The 23241-nt window shown below is 35.7% G+C and overlaps 1 protein-coding gene across 3 annotated transcripts in view; it reads right to left on the bottom strand.

The window, feature by feature from the left end:
* LOC145690920 (uncharacterized) overlaps positions 1–23241 on the bottom strand; it is a 47654-nt gene that overhangs the window by 12111 nt on the left and 12302 nt on the right. Inside the window, exon 2 of one of the 3 annotated variants that reach the window (XM_081766364.1) lies at positions 5383–5603. The exons of 1 other annotated variant lie outside the window; for it this stretch is intronic. In XM_081766364.1, the coding sequence (XP_081622490.1) occupies positions 5383–5603 (221 nt within the window). Of the gene's footprint in view, positions 1–899; positions 5604–23241 lie in introns of those variants that run through there. One more of the 3 variants, XM_081766361.1, reaches the window with a different exon arrangement.

Below are 23241 nucleotides of genomic sequence, written 5' to 3'. Positions count from 1 at the left end.
TGGACAACGTGATCCCACGCTAGAGAAGTCCTCCATATTGTCTGTTTAATGTGCTGATGTACAGAAGAATGCAGATCAAAAGTGCAGGAAACAGAAAACCACATTTAAGGTATACTACCAAAATACACAAAACATTGAAAACAATTTTACGGACTCTGCTATGAATATTAGTTTGTTGCCGGAATATGGCTGTTTAGTGGTGAGTGAAACGTGATTGAAAGAATCGGTAATGAACAGTGGAATGCCGTTTCTCAACCAATTGTCTACATAGATAAACGACCGCAAGATAATAGGGGCGGAGTGTTCGTAGTATTAAAATAATGGGGCAGCAGAGCACAGAATCATCTTGTACGTGAGTGTGAAATTATTTGAGATAAGGTAAGTATGTCCAAAAACAGAAATTTCGTCGGGTGTTTCTGCAGACCATATAGAAACAGTCCTCAAAACTTACTTTAAACATGCAACGAATCACTTCCAGTTGCCATTAGAAGGTGACAAAGTTGCTCATTTTGGTGAATATAACTTAGGCTTAGATATGGATCGACAGTAAACATGGGATAACATCAGACCCTTTGTCGACAAGTCTATTCAAGGACTCGATTTGGGATAGTACAATATTCATAACGCGCGTAAAAATAACAGCTTAGGTTATGTCATCTCTATTTTTCCAACAGAATGTGTCATCTCATATAAAGTGTTGCTTCTCCCAGACCGCGAGTTCCCTGTTCCATATATTACTCCCGAACCCAGAAGCCAGCAATCCAACACAAAAAGAAAGTTTGTGCCTGACAGAAGGAAGGCCCCTTTGATGAAGTTTGTAAAAAAAACTACAGGTTTTACAGTGGACACTTTTACTAGATGGAACAATAGACGAGACAGTGGGTTATTTCTCCGATGTTTTTAATGCAACAATAATACATATTTTGTACGGTTCAAAAAAGTAAAAACAATGAAATTTCCAACAAGGCACGCCGAACAGAGTTGCCACACATTCCGAAATAAGATAAAGCTTTGGGAATTGTGGCGTGCCATTTCAAAAAGGAACACATATTCTTAAAAGAATTTCTGATATAGGAAAAAGCTATTGAGATGCAGCGAATACCTAAACTATATATTTTTTTAAAAAAAATCAGACACCAGCATCAACAACACTAAACGATTTTGGTCTTAGGTCTAAAACTTCTAGCATACTTGTAGTAAGGTACAATGATGCATCAGGTGCAGAAGTTGAGGGAAAAACAGAAAATTTTAATGAGTTATTTTGTAATAAATTCTAAACTGCATAATCAACGTACTTCGCTGTTCAATCCGTTTGCTCGTCCATTTTATCTAATTTTTCTATCACTTCTGCACTTTTATTTTCTCTCCGGCCTGAGAGCCTCTGGCCAGGACAGCATAAGCAAAACCTTTCTGCGTTCGACGTCATCTATTATTTCTTTTCCGCTTTCGCTCATTTTTCATAGATCCGTCAGGGAAACCTGTTTTCCCTGTTCTTGGAAAACAGCCCGTTTCTCTCCCATTTATAAATCTGGATTAGAAAGTTATGTCTCATGCTGAAGCAATATCTCGCTACCCTCAAACATATGAATCCTCTACGAGAAAATTATCGAAAACATTACTTCCGGTTTAGTACAATGTCAAAGTTGGTATTGGAGGTTGGATGGCCCATCTTCTATCAGAGGTAGCCAAAACGTGATTTTTTTTTTTTTTGGTTCACATTTACATACAATGTAAGTAAATCTTTCATTAGGTTTCAGTCGCTGTTTCATTTTTAGCATCCCTAACATCAAAAATAATACAAGAAGACCACATCTGTATCAGTTAGCATTAGAACTAATAAATGAAAACCTGAAAGCTCGTTCTGAAATCTCAACTTTGAAAAAAAAAAAAAAATTGCAGCTGTCCTTGGCAAATATAGAAAGCAAAATACCGATGATGAACAAGTCTAACATATCCGAAGAGATACCTGCTACATCTCCTGGTCAAGACAAAACACAAATCGCCTTGAATGTAATGATTGTGGAAAAAACGTGTTCAGAAGGCAGTTAACAATTACTACTACTTGCAATACATGCCAGCAATCTCAGAAAGAGGGCAGTGACATGGAGGTTGATTTATTTTGAACTCGCCTGGCATCTACATATTGTGGAAAAACATATGCAAAAAGCACTCACTGATCACTGCTCCCTGCAATAAATATCAACATTATCAGAGCTAGCTCAGTGACATGGATGTTGATTAGGTTAGATTCTTGTCTTTTGTGTTTTGTTCAGTGCGTTCACTCATACAGTGTTGTAATTTAATTTAATAATACTTTTGGTCAACAATGATTTGTTTTAATTTACTAAACCTAAATGCTCCAAAACATACACTTTGCATCATGCACAATGCTAAAATATGTGATTAATCGATGGCGGCTGAATTGACGTCGTCGCGAGTGGAAACGTGAATTGGCAGTACGTGAGCGGATGAAGGTTAAAGAACGTGATATTTAATGAATTTTATCGCAAACTTTTTACAACTAAGATGTTTCGCATTTGTATATTTATCACGTGTGTAACTTGACTATACCATTTTATATACAAAATTTATTTTTCAGTAAATCGTTTCACATATCTTCCTATATATTATCACTAACAAAATATGGACTTCATGTAAACAGTTTTCACAATTAAGCATAGCCATCTTTTACCTGTATGAAATAGCATGTTTCCCCAAAACTGAACTTCTACTATAGCAATCTTCATAGTCTTGACACGAGCATTTCCTCCCCATGTGTATTAATATATCTATTGCAAAATATAAACTTATTCAGTCATTTGTACACAGTTAGAACGCTTTAGTTTTTAATATGTTTTCTCCTGCGTGTTTTAACATATGCATTGCAAAATGTGAGCTCCATATAAATCTTCTTTTTAACTGTGTGTATTCATGTGTGAGAGATTTTCTACTGTGTATTAAAATGCCCTGCGAAACTTAAAAATACACAAAATACTTTTCTAAACTCGTCGTGTGTGGTTTACTAAACTGCCTAAACTTGTCTGATCAATTTATCCCATGTGGAAGAGAGGACGATTTGATTTTTTGATCCCTTCTTTTCTTCAATTTGCCATAGTTTCCGTCAATCAGCATGAAAAAATGTCTTGGGCAATATAAATATATGTGGTAAAAACGGGTTTACGCAACCAGGTATCAACCAACAAGATGCAGCCGAATCGCAGATGATCCAGATGGCCCTAGTGTTGGAATAGACATGGAATATGTTTGTTCCGCTGGATCCACACTTGTAGCTGATGCGGAAAGTGCACCTTGATTATCAATGTCGCTTAAACTTGTTACCGTTATCTCCATTACACATCTGTAGACTGAAGAAGGGGTATATTTGGAGTCATTATTTTCAAATAAACATTTACTTGAGGAATCGTCATTCGAACCTTCCTTGGCGTCAGCCATTTTTCACTATACTACAATCCCTGTGACGGCAAGGCAGAACTGTAGCTCGTAGAGTAGATGCGGCACCAATTTCCAGTAATATCTGCGAAATTACGAACTTAAAACATGTCTTCCAAAACACATTCCGTCACAAAATGGAGGTGTTATTTGAAGGACTTAATGTTTCCTTTAATATTATTGTAAACCTATCTCGTAGAATATTTGTCGTGAACTTATCATTTTTTTCAGAACTTAACATCTTGTGAGTGTGTCAAATCTTTCTATATCCTATGTATAGTTACATGTTTTGCCAAACCTGATACCAAACTATATCTTATTCAACACTATTTGCATGTTTGGTTATTGAAATGTTTTAATATTTCCATTTGCCAAATGAGAACTGCCTGTAAATATTTTTCTACACTCTCGTTACGTGTGGTTATTGTCCTCTGTGAATGTACATGATTTACTATGTGTGAACCTTGTCTAAATGCAATCTACGCTCTTTGCATCTCTGTGGTTTTTTACTTTGCTATTGAAATGTCTTCTAAGTTTGAGCGTAGACTCTATATTTTTCCACATTTTTCGCGTATCACGTTTTCTTCCTGTGCGTCAAAACGTATGAACGTTGAGTAAATTCCATTCCAGTGTCCTTTCTCGTGTGATACTTTTCTCCAGTGTGGATTGCCATGTGTGTAGCCAAATGTGAACGTTGACTAAATGCCTTGCCACACTCTTGGCAAGTGTGTTCTTTCACCTGTGTGGATTAAACTGTGCGTAACCAAATGTGAACGTCGATTAAATGACTTACCGCGCTCTTGGCATGTGTGATACTTTTCTCCTGTGTGGATTAACATGTGTCTAGTCAAATCTGAAAGTAGTTTAAATGATTTTCCGCTCACTTGGCAAGTTTGATTTTTTCTCCAGTGTGGATTAACATGTGTGTAACCAAATGTGAACGTCGATTAAATGACTTACCTCACTCTTGGCATGTGTGATACTTTTCTCCTGTGTGGATTAACATGTGTCTAGTCAAATCTGAACGTCGATTAAATGATTTTCCGCACACTTGGCAAGTGTGAAATTTTTCTCCTGTGTGGATTAACATGTGCGTAACCAAATATGAACGTCGATTAAATGACTTACCGCACACTTGGCATGTTTGATGCTTTTCTCCTGTGTGGATTAACATGTGTCTAGTCAAACTTGAACGTTGATTAAATGCCCTACCACACTCTCGGCATGTGTGATCCCTTTCTCCTGTGTGGGTTAAACTGTGCGTAACCAAATGTGAACGTCGATTAAATGACTTTCCGCACTCTTGGCATGTGTGATGCTTTTCTCCTGTGTGTATTAACATGTGTGTAGACAAACTTGAACTTTGATTAAATGATTTTCCGCACACTTGGCAAGTGTGATGCTTTTCTCCTGTGTGGATTAACATGTGTTTAACCAAACTTGAACGATGTTTAAATGCCTTTCCACACTCTTGACATGTGTAATGTTTTTCTCCTGTGTGGATTAACATGTGTGTAGCCAAGATTGAACGTTGATTAAATGCCTTACCACACTCATGGCACGTGTGAGGTTTTTTTCCAGTGTGGATTAACATATGTGTGGCCAAATGTGGACGTTGAATAAATGCCATACCACACTCTCGGCATGTGTGATGCTTTTCTCCTGTGTGGATTAACATGTGTCTAGCCAAATCCGAACGTCGTTTAAATGATTTGCTGCACACTTGGCAAATGTGATGCTTTTCTCCTGTGTGGATTAACATGTGTGTAGCCAAATTTGAACGTTGATTAAATGCTTTACCACACTCTTGGCAAGTGTGATGTTTTTCTCCTGTATGGATTAACATGTGCCTAGCCAAACTTGAATATACACGAAATTGCTTTTCACATACTCCGCAGATGTGGGATTTCTCACTTGTATGCACTAACTTACCGCTTGACATATTTGAGCTTTGACTAAAGCATTCAACAGTGTCTTGGTACATATGACGCTTTCCACTTTCCTGCGTCAGCATATGTCTTGACAAACGCGATCGATGAAATCCTTTGCCAAACTGCATCGAAGTATGAGATTCCTGATCTGAATGAGAAATGGCTTTCTTTAATATAATAAACGTATTCTCTTCTCCGTGGGAAGCATATACGTTATCGGCCCTGTAACATATTCAACAAACAAAGAAATGTGATTTTTCTAATGATTAAGTAGCAACAAAAAAATTGCATCATTGGCTATATTTAATGATAAAATTACGCTTAATTTGTTTTATTACATGAAATATTGTAGATATATTAACTCGAGTACCACTGAGAAGTCTCCATATCTTTCTACTTTCAAAATAAGAGCCTGTAGCTTTTTCAATATATCAAATTGAACAATCATTTTTATCGTGGCGGTCATAAGTCATTGACCATTTAATGGTGACTGCTTTGAAACAAATGGAGGGTATGAGAAGTAAATCTGTCATATCTGAAGCTTCGTGTGGAGAAAAAACAAATTTGCGAACCAAAGTTTTAAGAACAACTGAACTTATTAATATAAACTCTACCGAAGATTATTCACTTATATCATCATAAGTGGAACACGAAAGTCGTTTTGAAAAAAAAGAAAAAGTAACATACAACTTTCCAAGCTGAGGCAGAGAAACTTAACGTAACCAGACTAAAGATGAATCGTTTACAGCGTAGTGATCGTGGTTCAGTGGTCCAGACGCTTGACCAGTAAACTGGAGATTCTTCCACCGAATATACGTCGAGCAACTTTTTTTCTCTACTTTAGGAATTTTGATTGCGATTGATCGGCAGATGGACTTTTATTACATTCAAGTATTTGAATACTCGTTTGATTCAATACTTGAACTATCAAATTTTCAGGAATAATACTACTTATAATAATAATTATCTCGTGAAATATTTAAAAAACAAAAACTTATTATCGCACAGGTCATACCATAACAAGCAGAAACGTGATATTAGAAAAAAAATATTTCGGTTTTCTGTAATGTTGCCCATGAAAAGACGAATTTCTCATCTCCATTCTAAAACAAACCGAACAAAATTGGGATGAGGCTTAACATTTTAATTCGAGATGGGACAGAGGACAAGGTTAACTCAATATCGTCACGCTTTAGAGATGAGAAACGAAACGAGATGAAAAGTATCGTAAACATTGCTCGTCTCATCCCGATTCTCGAAAGGGTATATGCCACTCTTTAGGTAACAATTGCTCTCTAGACTGAATTTTATATATTATTTTCTTACTTTGTATTATGGTATATATATTAGCAAAGCTTGTATAGTTATATCTGCAAACTCCACAAGTTAGTTTATTATAACCCTTAGTGTTCAATAATATTCATTTGATTTATTACAGTTATTTTACAGAAATCGTGCAATACAATATTTTCTACAGGAAACTTTAGCGTAAAGCTTTCGATTAAATTTGAGTAGCTGCAGAAATGTCTCAGGAAGGTACGGAATCCCTTCTCCGAAACCCCTACGTTTAAATAAGTTTTGCCAAATTTCTGTGCAACTTTAAAACTTTTAATACCATTATCATTATTATTATTATTATTATTATTATTACCATTATTACTGAAATGTTGTAAATTTAATGGTTCAACCTGTTTCAACCCACTCCCGTTTCGTAAGTATTGTGCTAAACAAACACCGTGTGTATAGGTTTTCTCCGTGTTCCGCTTCCTTCCACTTTCTTTTTCGATTATTTCTTTCATTCTCATCATCGACTTCTTCTGTAGCTTATCCGGCATAACCATTACTTAAAATAAATTTTCTTACGGCTCTTGTGAATTCAGAATCCCTACTTTCTACACGAAATTTGTCTCGAAACTTTCCGTTATCACATTTGGCTAGTTGTAGGGACGTATGGAGAGGGTATGTCCTAAAGGTCCTGACACTTCTCCCAATCCCGAGTATTTTGTAAATTTTGGCTAACGCTACCGGCGATTTTACAGGCTTTAATAATATGTGTCCTTGTATGGAATTTCTTATCTATATTATTATTATTATTATTATGACTGAATATTTGATACCTCAATATTACGTCCTACTGCAATGCAAATAAGCATACTCAAATTACGAAAATGAAAATAAATTCTTTTATCCCTCTATAAGGAGGTATTGAGTTATAAGAGATACTTCAAGAGAGTTTATAAGAGAGGAAAAAGGTGTCAGCTACTTGACAATATGAAATTCGAAACTTCGGATGCCTTAAAAGAAGAAGCTAAGTAGGATTTGTCTTCATCTCGATACTCTTTCTAAGTAACACCCTTTATTTGGGTAAAAGACGTTGGATTATGGATGCGTTATATTGAAATACCATCAAAATATACAACTGAAATAGTTACTATTTATAAATTTTCTTGAACAAATATATGAAACGTGTTGAAAATGGAGAAGGAATACATTATTATTGCTTATAATATGAGTAGAAGAACAGTTAGTAACAATTCAGGCAATTTTATGACTCATAGGTCTGAAGAATGACCCATTTTTACTCACGAATTGTTTCTAGAACAAGGGAAGTTGTCAGACAGTAGGAATCGAGATTGTGACGTCATGTAATTAGTTTTCCCTGTGAAAGAAGAAGTTTCAACTCTAACTTGTAAGAACAAGAGAAATAGACAATTTTTCATTTTATTATACATCAGAAATATTAACATTCTAAACTATAATTTTTTTCTGAAAATCCTCGGAGAGAATCGAATTGCGGACCCCTAACACACACAGCAAATGCTCAAGCCACTACCCTAGGAACGCTCTTTTAATTAAGATTTGAGAATTGCTCTTTTATGTAAGAGTTTCTGTGTAGCGAATTGCAAACGTGCTATTAACCATGAATCACTGATTTTGGTCAAGATAACATAGTGTAGTCCAGAGAATTCAATATTAAATTTTAAAAAGACCCAAAGTATCTCCGTAACTTATCTCTATTATATTCGGTTATTCTTGTTTTACAGGTGTTTCCAATAACCTTGAACGACAGGGACACGAACACAGATACATCGAAAACATTTAATATTTAAAAGTGTTTCTAATCGGGAATCGAAAGTGAGACCCCACATAATAAACAATCTGATATGTGGGGTGCCTGGTTCGTTCCCAAGGCAAGTAAGGTTGAGACGGACATCGTGCTTGTGGGTTATCTCGGGATACTCCGACTTTGTCATTCCAAGAATTCGTCCACCATAATTCACTTGCTTTAATCATAGTCTTTCTTAACCTAACAGGCATAATCGTTGGACATTAAAGGATTTAATTTTCAAGCTGTTAACTCAAACCAATCCGAATCGAAAAAGTTGAATTTTATATTGGTCATTAATGTTTTCTCACGAAAATTATGTACAAAAGTTCACGGGAATCCTAATTCCCTTCAAAAATGAAACTGGAGACTAGTAATACCTAAACCCAAAATGTAACCATTACATATCCTTTGGAACTTTTCCAAAATCTGTACGGATATTCCGGAAAGTGCCACTGTTGGAGTTGTTCGTTGAATCAGTGGGTCAGTCGGTCATGGGTCAAATGCATATGACCCTCTGCGACCCTCCACCACCACCATGACACACTACGACACACCACTCACCAAGAACCACTGCGATCATGACCCAGAACTATAATTCTTCTGCACAAGAAACTACAGATATGAAAGATTTAATTCTAATAAGCTGCATTTGTTTCAAAGCAGTCGCCATTACCTGGTCAAAGACTTAAGTCCGTCACGATATATGCGATATCAGAGTTAACCTGGTACATACCAAAATACTTATTTTGTGCTATATGGAATAAACATTTCATTATTATAAGTGAAAATAGAGACGGGTGTCACTAACTTTATTTATATATCATTACTTTTTGTGTCAGAGAATTTAAAAATCGGAAGAGATTCTTTCAATTGCAGCTACAAGAAACTGTGACTATGATTACAAAGAAACAAAGGAACGATATAATAACTTTTAAAATTTTGCACAAGATACGTGATTTCCTTATGTATACCAATTTCAAATTGCGATTTTATATAGTCTGATACCTTGAGATAGTAAAATTTTGCGTATATTGATATGTTGCTACGTAGTTACATCTGATACATTCTTAATTAATAAATACTTTTGACAAGCATAATGTTTTCAATTTCTTGTAATTTTAATCTACTTATTTGAAATACATGATATAACGATTCCAGAATTCCACGATAAGGTAATATGGACAACCATTAAAACTTTCGTTACTTTTAGATTATTACTAGTGCTTTTATGTTTGTGCTCTAAACATAGAATTTAAATTTATCATAACCCGGTGTAATGTCATTCGCAGAAATCGAAATATATACTGGGTTTGGAATCCTACTATTACGCGGCTTTTGCAAAAAATGCCCCTCGAGTGTTATTAGCATCGTGAAACACTCTATATTGTTTTTTACGTTAAAAGTAAATAGGGCGTGCGACGATAAATGCTACACTCTGAATAACGTAATATTAAAGAAATATGTTATGCATCACATTATCAAATACAAGGAGCTGAACAGTTTAAAAAAAAAATTGAATATGTTGAGCGTCTACATTTAAGTGGCATTTTATTACGTTACGTTCACTCAAATGGGGATTAACTTCGTACGTCTACCCGGTCTCGATGCTGGAAGTGAAAATCGGAATTTTCTTGGCTGACCATATACAAGCTTTGGTTTGCTAAAAGAACCTTCAGTGCTTTGCACGAACGCCTGGTCGTCGCTGGGAAAGGCACCCGAAGGCGAGTGGGGTGCATTGTTGTAAAGTAAACACACGTCATAATCTTATGAGTGCTCCACTTGTACGGATTCAGCTTCACAAGCTAAATCGCCGTTTGCATGCGCGAGAGCCAATTTTTTTAGTTTATCATCAGTGATTGTACGATATTTGCATACACCTTCGTGTAAAATATTTTTTCTAATATTGTTCGGAAATCAGCAGTGAAGTGACTAGTAGAAATGTTTTAGCACCTTAACATTCGTTTGTAATTTCAGTATTGTGTGACAATTTTTCTCTCCAAATCATTGAAAAGGACGGAATAATTGTGCCGGCTTGGACGATCGCTTATTACTATCAGCAGAAAACTCCAGAGGACTCTTGGGATTATCCGACGTGGAACGTCTCAGATCATTATAACTGCAACGCCCCTGAAGGAGATGACCGGTCGAAGATTATTGTAAGTGAAACCTTAATTTTTCAATTGTGCCACACCGTCACCTGAATTAAAAGAAAAAAGAAGATAAAGGTGGAAATAAAGAAGTCGAAACGGCCGTAAACATATACAGTAAAAACTACTTGTTCATTTGTAACCTTTTGATGTTCTTTTACTTTGTATGAATTACATTCAGTATTGTTAGATTTTGCATACAGTTTAACCAGGTTTTGTGATTTGCACCGCAAGATAATTTTAGTTTTTTAATATCTGAGCTTAATTTGATAATTTGCTCACTTTTCCATTTTTACGATACCTACGCTTTGTCTACCGTTCTCCCTAGCTTCCGTTTATGATAAAACGTAGGTACGGAAGAAATCTTGATTTGCGGCAGCAAAGCTGGGATAAACGGAATAAACTAGTGACAGGGAGAGAGAGGGACGTGTAAACTTCTGGGAAAAAGGCGAAAATCAATATGAGCGCTACGATTATATTTACAAGATTCTAACAACGAGAAGGAACACAATTTCACTTCCACAGGAATAACCCATGCAGTCAAAACAAAGAAATAGAAGTGTAAAGGTATTTTACAAAAGCTAGCCTCCACTAACCACTGGACAATAAAATTTAAGATATTTAGAAGAAATGCAGAAAACAAATTATTAATAACAAAACAATGTGTTTTGAAAGTAAAATATAGCTTGTATCAGGCGATATTTGAACGCGGGTTATTTCAAAAAAATAACACGACATAGTTCCGATGTATTCCTGCGAGAGCTTGCACATATGATTTTCAAAGTAAGCTTTACACTCCACGAACATTATCTAACAAAGCTACGAAATGTAATTCCCGCATGGATTATTGGTGAGGACACATCCTTCAAGAGATAGAACTGGCTTCGTAGATTTATGAAATCAACTTTCTAATCATCCTTAAGGAAGTTGTGTAAATATCGCAAATTTGGGAGATCACTCTTTAAATCGTCGGTTCCTTCCTGTTCCCTCCAACCATAGGTTGGTGGGCAACATGGAAACTATGAAATTTTTCTCTACGATGGAAGATCAGTTTTAAAATTGATAACGTCCCTTCTTCGTAACAACCTACATACTATATCCTTGGTCTTCGTTTTCCTGGTATTCCTATTGCATTTCCCGCTATCAGCATGGTGATACAATCGGAGTGCTGAATAAGATGGCCAAGGATGCTTTTTCTTTTTTTTCCCATTATTTTCATGATCTGTTGTCCTTCACTAGCGTCCCTTAGTCCTTGTTCATTTCTTTTTTTCTCTCTCCATGTTATACACAACATTGTGAGCCAATACCAAATTTAAAGTGCTTCTAACTTGGATATTTTAGCTTCTCTCAATGCGAATCCTCGATTAAACCTACATATGTGTAGACGCAATAGTAAGTTCTGAAGATTGTGTTTAATAACTTTTGCCTGATCTTGATCTACAGATCCAAGGTTTTTTCTGGGGCCACATGTTTAGCCATAAACATCTAAAACCCGTAAATAAAATTAAAAGTTGAAATGGAACCGGCGGCAACTATATGGCAGTGTGCAGTTATATGGCTGTTTTGAACATACGGCTTAGATTGTGCCCCTATTTCGGTAGCGTGTGAGACTCATTCTAAATATTCTCCGTTCGATTGGCCTACATTTTGTTTTCCAATGAATAAAGCATTGTAAAATATGTTTGCTATTGATACTAAAAGCAACTTATTCCATAAGAGAAGAGAAAAACCGAAACAGAAAGATGGGGCAGGAGGAAAATGCAGACTGTCCATGCTTAAGAGTTAAAACTTTGTTGTTCTGTCCATCTGTCTCAGCATGATACACATTATTATATTCATTTTGTTTACATTAATTTTCCTCTCTTAGAACTCAACGTGAATGTAATTTATCCTATCTATCTAGAACTTCTCTAAGTGATGCCGAAATATTCATTCTTTCTTGCTCCAATTGGAGAAATAGCCTGGCGTGTCATGTTCGGTGTCCAGCTATAAGATATACACTGAAACAATTCACCTGGATGAAGGAGCTACTATTTCTTAGAACGCCAACCTCCTTAAATGTTAGCTGAGTAGGACAAGTAATAAAAAATTGGATTAGAAAGAAATAAGTGAATATTTAAGAAATAATTGTAAAAATTCCGATTAGTAATGTAGCTAAACGCAATCATCAAAAGAAAATAAATAGCATGGTGAAAATTAACCATAAAAGGAAAAATCGGAATAATACACTCCGACTATTAAAATTTGGAAAGGGGAAAGAGAAAAATTACACAAAGAAACGATGGAAATTGTTACATGTCATGGTTTCTGTAATGTTTATACGAGAAGATTAATTATCAAATATGATTAAACATGTTACTGCATGGTAAAAGTTATAAAATTGCCTTCTGCCAATTTTGATCACTCACTACGGTACCTGTGATTCGAGCAGGTATATTTCCAAACCTAGTAACTTACTGTAAAATAGCTATCATTTTGCTGCGGTTCTTTTCTTTTTTTTTATTTGGAAGAAGAAGGTAAGATGAATATTGTGTAGAAGCTGTACCGCATACTGTATGAATAGTGTATAGAAGCTGTACCGTATAAAAGATGTAAAGAGTAGTTACCAACCTTATCTCTCAAGAGTTGTGTGTTTTTAAGATTACTGAAGGCAATGGTTTCATGGTAAATTCAAGGTGAAAACATAATAGTGTCTGGAAGAAGGTAAGATCATTTTGTCGTTTCATTAAGTTTCTGGTTTCAAGTTTGTTAAAGTTGAGTTCTGCGCTTAAATACAATTACTATTGATGCGAATATAGTTACTATTCCTCTGGACATTCCTGACTGGGTATTCATTTTCACTAGGAAAGTAGTACCCAAATCATGTGCTGTCATATGATATTATTGCCACCTTGCATACACTTTCGATATTTCGTGACTTTTTACATTACACTCAGCTAAAATATAAATTAATCGTTTAACAAATTGTTCATTACCATAAACAAGTAATAAAAATATCATTTAATTATCTTCACGATTCTCATATACTTGGATACAAAATAGAAAATATCTATGTTGCAAGTGCTATGTTGCTACTTGCCAGTATCCTATGAACTTTGAGCTCTCTGCAAGTCCTAATCGAACAAATGTTAAGCATGTAATACTTTGCTGGTAAATTGTAAGTATTTTGAGAACCTATAATTTCAAAACAAACTTCGAAAAAATCTCAGCCTTCAGTTTTTTTCGCCAACTTGTAATACTACTTGAAATGTAAAATTTACCTATTTTTTAAGGTTTCACTCGTGAACTTCCTGATTTTGTATGAAATACCTCAGCGTTTATAGCTTCAAGTGCAAAAATATGAGTAGTAATTGCCCCACTCTGCCTAACTTTGGACTTTGACCCCGACTATTGTGACGCCATAGGTCAAAGGTCATTGACCTTGGCCCGGGGTGAATGACCTAGGGGTACTTAGGATCACCCCCTCTAAATTTTGGCAGGGTACCTTGGCCCACCCCCTAAATTTTGGCAGGGGTATATAGGACCACCCCCTTAAATTTTCGAAATTGCCAAATCTAAAAATTGGGTTTGGTAGCCTAGGACCATAGTATGTATTTCTATCAGTATTGGGTGTCTACGTCGTTCCGTTTTATGGGTAAAAAATTGCCAAAAATTCAAATTTCGGGGGTTTTGACCTAAATTATCCCCTTGATGAGGTGTTATTACCTTATATGGTTATATGGGCGTATACAGGGGTCCATTAGCTTTTATAACATATGGGTATATTTGTGCACCCTTTTAAAAATTTGGGAGGGGTACCTTCGCCCACCCCTTAAATTTTGGAAATTGTCCAATTTCAACATTTGGTATTATAGTACTGGACCACTATAATAAATTTGGGTGGTCCACCTCGTTCCCTTTTAGTCGTACAAAATTGCCAAAATTTTAGTACAACCACGTGTTTGGTATTTGGTACATTTTATCCCCCTTTGATGAGGTCCTATTACCTTATATGGTCATGTATAGGGGTCCATTATCTACCATAAGACATGGGTACATTGGTGCGCCCCGGGAGGGGTACCACCCCTTAAATTTTGGAAAATGCCCAATTTAAACATTTGGTATTATAGTACAGGACCTCAATATGTATCATGATAAATTTGGATGGTCCACATCGTTCCCTTTTAGGTGTACAAAATTGCAAAAATATAAACGTAAGAAATATGTTGTACCACGTGTTTGGTTTTTGGTCCAGTTTATCCCCTTTGATGAGATTCTATTACCTTATATGATTACAGGGGTCCATTTCCTATCATAAGACATGGGTATGTTGTTGCACCCTTCCTAAATTTTGGCAATGGGGGTTAACTGAAATTGTCCAATTTAAGCATAGTACAGGACCTCAATATGTTTCGGTGGTCTTATTGTCAAATTTTTAAGTACAACCACGTGTTCGGTTACTGACTCAATTTATCCTATTTGATAAGGTATGGACGGGTATCCCCTTTCAATTTGGTAGGACCCTTCGGGTGTAGTACAGTCACGTGATCAATGATTTGGTTTTGATGCGCGACGAGGTCCCTGGTCAATATTCTCTAGGAATTAGGTGGAAACTTTGCCCAGGGTTCTCGTCTTATATCGCACAGTTCTTTAGGAGGATCTGATAACGTTGTATGTGGAATGGACAATAAAAACACATAAATAAGCATAAATTGTATTTTATTCATTTTTCTGGTTTCTTCTTTTTCTTTCTTATTGACAATGTTTGTATATTGAGCTGGGTTTCTTCATTAGACCGCCTCCTCTTCTTGATTGTGATGATTTGTTTCCATGTTTTGCAGCATAGCACTCGTTTGCAAAGCTTCGTATTGTGAATTATGTAAAAAGAACGAGGAAAAAGATGATTAGTATAGAAATAGATGATGATTAAACAAATACACTTTCAATGATAAATATGATAAAATTACCTGGAAGGTATATTGCAGCAGTCTACGATCATTAACCGTGGGTACTGTTGTGAACAAGTATTGAATTTCACGCAGAGATTTTCCTTGGGCTTTACAGCACAAATAAAAATAAGCATAATAGCCACATAGGGATGAACCAAGACTTTGCATTTGGCTATTATTATATTTATAGTACATACAATGGAGTTTTAAGAATGCAACATGTTGTGGTACATAAGGAGGAAGGCCATAGCTGTCAAAATATTCTCCAACACTGCGATTATCAATATAAATTGCAATCCAATGGCTTCCTAGTTTTGTGGATGGATCTGTATTTACAATGATTGCCAGAGGAAGAGAAATCCGTGAGGGCAACTCATCGCTTGCAAATACCCCGGTAAAATGATTTCTGAATAATGGACTACCGTTTAAAGCACTAGCAAATTGTAATGTATTCAACATCGTGAATGGAAATGATACATAGCGTATACGTACCTTGTAATTTAAAAGTCCAGGATAATGTTGCGCTGGTGGTCGATCTCTAGGAGTGAGGAAAACTCTCCATACACAATACAATTTGCAGGTGCTGCTAATTTCTCTTGGAAATGAACTTCCAATCGGATGGCTCCATGTCGTTGTAAATTCCAATAGTGACAATCTCCAGCAGAAGAATCGGGAGTTAGGTCAAATACAAACAGTGTATATCCATTCTTGTAGTCGGCTCTTGAAATTGTATTTCCGGTATTGGTAAAATGTATGCCAGAGCCTGAGAACAATGTGTGGTACGATGAAATGTAGAGATTTTCTTCAAAATTGGGTTGCAATGGTTTTGAAGGTACAGCTTTTCCATCCACGTACAATGTAAATAAATTAATGTTTATATGTTGAAATTCAAATGGATTGGTGGTAATAGTTCCACTGGATGCTTCATTCGATGTAAATCCTACAATAATACGATTTGGCAATGTTCCCATAAACAGGTTATCAATATTTTTGGATTGTATATCCTTCGGGATGGTAAATGATTTCATTTGAACCCTTGTCAGAGGATACTTTGCCGGTGTAGATTGTAAAATTTTATTGTGTGCCAATTTGACACTAGGGCTGATGCTGACTTTTTTCACCTGCAACGATGCATCTAGAATATTGATTTTTGCATTGACACCACTTTCGCCGGCCACGAGACAAAAGTTTGGCTTTGCAGGAATAAGTTTCACACGTAATTCCATTCCATGAATTAAAAATTTATCTTGATTAAAAATGTGACAATGAAGATGTCCAATCATATCGAATTTCATACTTTGTTTTGTCAGTTCATAGTGTTGTTGAAATCCTTTGTTCTCACTTGTGGTTGCGTTCATAGGACCAGCCGTATCTTGAAACCACATTGCTGTTTGTAAATGTGTATTTTTAGCTCCTCACTATAATTGAGCAGTTTTTCCAGGTACGAACGATATGGATGATTATGTGACGGAAATGAAATCAGTTTATTGTTCAAGTAGATTTGTACTTCACTAAACATAACATTTAGAAAATCATTGACAGGTGCAATTGCTTTATCCGTATTGATGAAGGAGGAACCATCTGGTTTCACAATTTGTGCTTGGATGTATAATAAGGTTTGTGGCAAATCAATATATTCATCACTGCTACCACTCACTACAAATTCTGTTGGTGAATTTTCAGCTATTGAACTAATTGGTTTGTAGCCAATAATACGATTGTCCAGAACACTGGTTTGCGTGGGTAATGTTGAAAAAATGTCCAATTCATTTTTTACACATTCACAGGATTGATGATGTAAGAAAGCCATCGTTGAATTAATCAAAAATATCTGGTGACGATGCCAATGATCTCTTCTTCTTCTTATGTGATAATTTACGTCTCTTCGTAGGATTGATGGTGTTGTTGTTCGTTGGAAGGTCAACCTCAAACTGAGAGCAGTCATTCCATTTTCGTTTATGATATCCACTTCCCAGCATAGTTTTCAACTTATTTTTAGCTTTTTCTTGTAAATTTGTTTTTGCCTCTTGCATACGTTGATGAAACGATTCTTCCAGCGGTTGATTCAAGATCACAACATCATTAATCATATTGGCACCTGATTTTAATAATTCTTTTCCCACAGTTTTAGCTCCTTGCTTCACAAGTGGTAACACTGAACGAAATAAGCCACCAAGGAAACTTCCAATGGCATGTCCTGCTTGATAGGGACTTCCCACATAGACGTTGCCGATACCGGATAACGCTTGTTTTTGGTAGTATTGCAAATACGGATCAGTCATGACGACAACGACGGAAATGTAGTTTTGTACACACCGTTCCAAAGGTGAATGGCATACGATGACCTGTGCTATCCCTTATATCGATTTGTATTTGCTCAAAATTCATTTTTTCCACTGGAACATAATGTACAGGATTAAAGATTTGTACTGCATGACTTTCAAAAGTATGATTCACAGGATCCATGTTGACAATTCGTAGCAAGGGTACCATTGTATCTCCAACAATGACAGATTCAATAATGTCACAATAGACGTACATTTCTGATGGTAAGCCTAATCGTACATCCGGTGTATATTGTCCCTTTTCCATATATTTTAAATCACTTTTCGGTTCAAATCCAAGCATTAAACTAACACTTGGTGAGATTTGTACAGAAATATGGATTTCCTTTTTGGGATGTCTTACGAGGCATATATTATTAGTTGCGTCACGAGATATAAATAAATTGGTTTCTTTATGATGTATATTAATTGCATGAATAAGATCCCGTATATTGTTATAATAGCGTACAGGGATCGTTACAATTTCCACGGTTCTTGATCATTACTACTTGATCATTTGTAATATATTTTATTGTTTTCACTGTTAAAGTTCAGCAAAGAATGTGAATAATGAATCTCTACAATTGCCACATCCCATTTCTGGCGAAACTCTACACGTCGTTGTAATTTCGTAATATATGAAGTCAATGTATTTTCCGGAAAATAATCCATGGAACTATTACTGGAAGTGTAACGTAAAAATCTTGATCAGGTTCCATTCTTCTTCCTCTTCAATGAAGTTGCAGGGATCCACGAATTGAATGAGGAAGGATATCCTTTCCACTGGACGAGATACTCCTTTCTGCGACCTTTTGTTCTTGTACGTAATATTTTATCGATGAGGAACGTCGAAGGGAGCGGTACTGGTTGTAATTCTTCTCTGTAGAAAACACCATCGATGAGTTGATGATTTAAATCCTCTAGTCGATACACTGGTGAGTTTCTTGGTACAATGGCTTTTACTCTGAATATTTCCCAAGTCCAGTTCTCGAGGTAACCCTTGTCAAATATACGTTTTGTTTTACTTATACGAACAGTATCACCAACAGATAAATCCGTATCTTGTTTTGAACGTTGTAGCTTTTTGTCGTATAAGTTATGCCACACCTCCAGTAAATTGTCCTGAGAAACGTTTGCAGGTGCCATTTTAATACTGGAATGCTGACTTTTATTGTATGCTTTTACAAGTAAAGGCCATACTTTGATGTAATTGTATGTTTGATATTTGGTGAAATATTTCCAAATACGATGTTCCAATGTCTGATTAAATCGTTCTGCGATGCTGGCTTTAATATCTGGATCCTTTGTTGTAACATGTTGCACGTTGTTTCCTGAGAAACTTTTGTACTGTCTTGTTGGTAAATTCAGTTCCTTGATCACTACGTAGCACAATTGGTTTCCTATCCTGGAAAATCATTTCAAATGCATTCACTATATCCTCGGCACTTTTTGATTTTAGTGGTACAGCCCACCCGTACCGACTAAACACATCAATCACTGTAAGAATATAGCGGTAATTGTCATTATAGTTTTGAAGTGATTGTAAATCATTTAAATCACATTCCCATTGATCATCAATATTGTTGACAAGATAAAAATCTCTACGGAAACGACGACGTACAGGACGATGTAACGTGTAGGTAGGTTGTTTGTTTAACCAAAGTTTTATTTTGGCTAGAGATATAGATTTTCCTGTGGCCTGCCATAATTTCTTTGCAGTAGAAAGTGATGCAGAGTGTGCTGTATTGTAATAAATGGATTTCAACTTTTTGTTCATGTTTGTACGTTGACCATTGTGGAATGATACGTTTTCTTTTTGGTCGGACTTCTAAAACATCATCATCTTCTTCTTCTTCTTCTTCTTCTCCGGAAGAAAATAATTCAGGTGCCGGTTTTGGTGGTGCAGATCCTTCAGATGCTGTTGTACTATTATGCTTGACAATATAGTTTAATCTTCGTGGATTACCAATCAATTCTTGAAATGTGTTTGACGATGCAAGGTAGTTGCAAAACAATTCCCAGCCTTGAGGATTAGAATGTTTCCTCGGTCGAGTCACATCGCACATTAAATCTACAATATTGGATCCATCTAGTTTATCATCGTTGATGTACACTGTTCCTTTATGATCCCACGTAATTGCGTCATCTTCTTTTAAACGACGGAATATTAGTTTGGCTTTCTTACGATACATTTGTGGTATTGCGGCTAAATTTTCGTGTTTCGTGCTATCGTCAACATTCGGGACGTCACCATCAGGTTTCATTGATGTAATTGTAAGTGGTATTGGTTCTTCTTGTTTACGTATCACATAAAGATATTTCTGTAATATTCTATTGTACTGATTCCATTTTTCTTCATCACTTGGATACGATGTATTCAATATAGATTGCATTTCACGATCGAGATTAGATTCTCGATTTTCACTCACACGGGATGATGATGCATGCATTCGTTGAAGCATTTCTGGTGGCACTAAAACCATCTTCTTGCTATGTTCCATGATGTTTATTGTTTAAACAAAATACTGGATAGCACACTTTCTACAATAGGTGCAAGTAATGCAGGTAAGAATCCTCCTTGTTGTACGGCTAAATGTTTCTTCTTTTTCTCCAATGATTTTGTATTGTCTACGAGATAGCGGAGCGTGTGCTTGTAACGCTTTAATCTTGACTTCTGCGCACTTGTCAGTGGAACATTGCCTTTTAAGACATTATAACAACATTCACAAATACTATGAATTAATGAAGCGTCTGCATTGGCAATAATAGCTTTACGCAATCTTGGTTTAGCTTTGTGCAGAGCACAAAGCAGATCAGTGTGTTTCAATGTAGGAGACATCGTGACAGACTAAGTCATTCTTTTCACATGCACAATAATTTAAACATGTTTTGTTGGTACGTAAACATAATGATGCAAATCGTCGGGAAAAATATTTGTACGAAATCGCATTTCATCGGATGTATCTTGTTTAAGATCCATCAGTAAATAACCATGTGGATTTCTTGTTGCGTCTGCATAACTTTCTTGTAGAAACAGTGGATGCACAGGCATGATTTGATAACTCATATGCTTGATTTGTGACTTGTCACGTGGATTTTTAAACAACACCAAATGCGAAAAATTTAAACTCATATTTCTGCTTTACTTTGATGAAATACATTTTGTGTTATAAAAATCACACTAATATTTCGATGATGTGATCCTTTTGTGAACATATCAACAATATCAGTATTCACTTCTCGCATATGGTCATCAATAATAATCAAATGTGGTCCATCTTGAAGCTGAAAATCTTTCATTCGTGGAAGTCCTTCGTGAAATTCTACTGGAACCGGCATTGTTGCATACACGTCTTCCCATTCTGCATAATACCAGTATATCTTACGAAATTTTGCATTGATCATGGTTGGGAGATGTGACAGTAATCGCTTCACAAAATATGTTTTTCCACACCCACTAGGTCCTGCGAGAATACAGGTAAATGGATGTTTCCACTGTGTATCCACGATGAACACTAACACCTTGTTTCAAAAATGATGCGTATTTAAAGCGAGTACAAAAATTTTTTGTTTTAGTTTGTAAATTCTTGCACTCACTGGCGTGAAAAGGAAAAAACCGTTCATCTGTTTATCGAATAGTTGAAAACCGTTTATTTGTTAATCGAATAGTTGAAAACCGTTTATTTGTTAATCGAATAGTTATAAAGCGGGTAGAGTTTAACGGTTAACCGTGAAAGCTGATCACTGTTTGATTTAAATTCTATTTGAAAAAATTTTTCGTTTCAAATTTGTTTTGAAATTTTTGTTTCAAAAATTTCGTTTGAAAATTTTTTGTTTCAAAATTTTCGTTCCAATTATTTTTTGTTTGTAAATTTATTGTTTCAAAATTTTTTTGTTTGAAAATTTTTCGCTTTAATTTTTTTTGTTGAAAATTTTTCGTTTCAAATTTGTTTTCAAATTTTTTCGTTTGAAAATTTTTGTTTCAAAATTTTGGTTCCAATTATTTTTGTTTGTAAATTTATTGTTTCAAAATTTTTGTTTGAAATTTTTTCGTTTCAAAATTTTTCGTTTCAAATTTTTGTTTTGAAAATTTCTTAGTTTCAAGATTTTTGTTTAAAAGTTTTCGTTTCAATTTTTGTTTTATTTTTTTTTAGTTTGAAACTTGAAAAAAAAGTTTTAAATGCCATGAATCTTGTTCAAAGTTTTTTTCACCTAATTCCTAGAGATCATTGACCAGGGACCTCGTCACGCATGAAAACCAAATCATCGATCACGTGACTGTACTACACCCGAAGGGTCCTACCGAATTGAAAGGGGATACCCGTCCATACCTTATAACCTTATCAAATAGGATAAATTGAGTCTATAAACGAACACGTGGTTGTACGAAAAAAATTGGCAATAGGAACACCGAAACATATTGAGGTCCTGTACTATACTTAAATTGGACAATTTCAGTGTACCCCTTGCCAAATTTTAAGAAGGGTGCAACAATATACCCGGGTCTTATGATAGGAAATGGACTCCTTGTAATCAAAGGATCTCATCAAAGGGGATAAAATGGACCAAAAACCAAACACGTGCTTGTACTAAAATTTTGGCAATTTTGTACCCCTAAAAGGGAACGAGATGGTCCACCCAAATTTATCATGATACATATTGAGGTCCTGTACTATAATACCAAATGTTTAAATTTGACATTTTCCAAAAAATAAGGGGTGGGCCAAGGTACCCATCCCGGGGTGCACCAATGTACCCATGTCTTATGAACCATATAAGGTAATAGGACTTCATCAAAGGGGGATAAAATGTACCAAATACCAAACACGTGGTAGTACTAAAATTTTGGCAATTTTGTACCCCTAGAAAGGGAACGAGGTGAACCACCCGCATTTATAGTGATACATACTATGGTTCTATACTATAATAACAAATGTTTAAATTGGGCAATTTCTAAAATTTAAGGGGTGGGCCAAGTACCCCTCCCAATTTTTTAAAGGGGTGCACAAATATACACATATCTTATGAAAGAGAATGGACCCCTATACATGACCATATAACTATATATAGGATAATAACACTTCACCAAAGGGAATAAAATCGACCAAAAACCAAACACGTGGTATAACGTATTGCTTACGTGTATATTTTGGCAATTTTGTACCCCTAGAAAGGGAACGAGGTGAACCACCCGCATTTATAGTGATACATACTAGGGTTCTATACTATAATAACAAATGTTTAAATTGGGCAATTTCTAAAATTTAAGGGGTGGGCCAAGTACCCCTCCCAATTTTTTAAAGGGGTGCACAAATATACACATATCTTATGAAAGAGAATGGACCCCTATAC

This window comes from Thermobia domestica, chromosome 7 (genome assembly GCF_964235325.1).
Source record: "Thermobia domestica chromosome 7, izTheDome1.hap1.1, whole genome shotgun sequence".
In the NCBI taxonomy this organism is placed as follows: domain Eukaryota; kingdom Metazoa; phylum Arthropoda; class Insecta; order Zygentoma; family Lepismatidae; genus Thermobia; species Thermobia domestica.
Note: the sequence above shows the minus strand (reverse complement) of the source record. Positions and strands in the feature narration are given on the sequence as shown.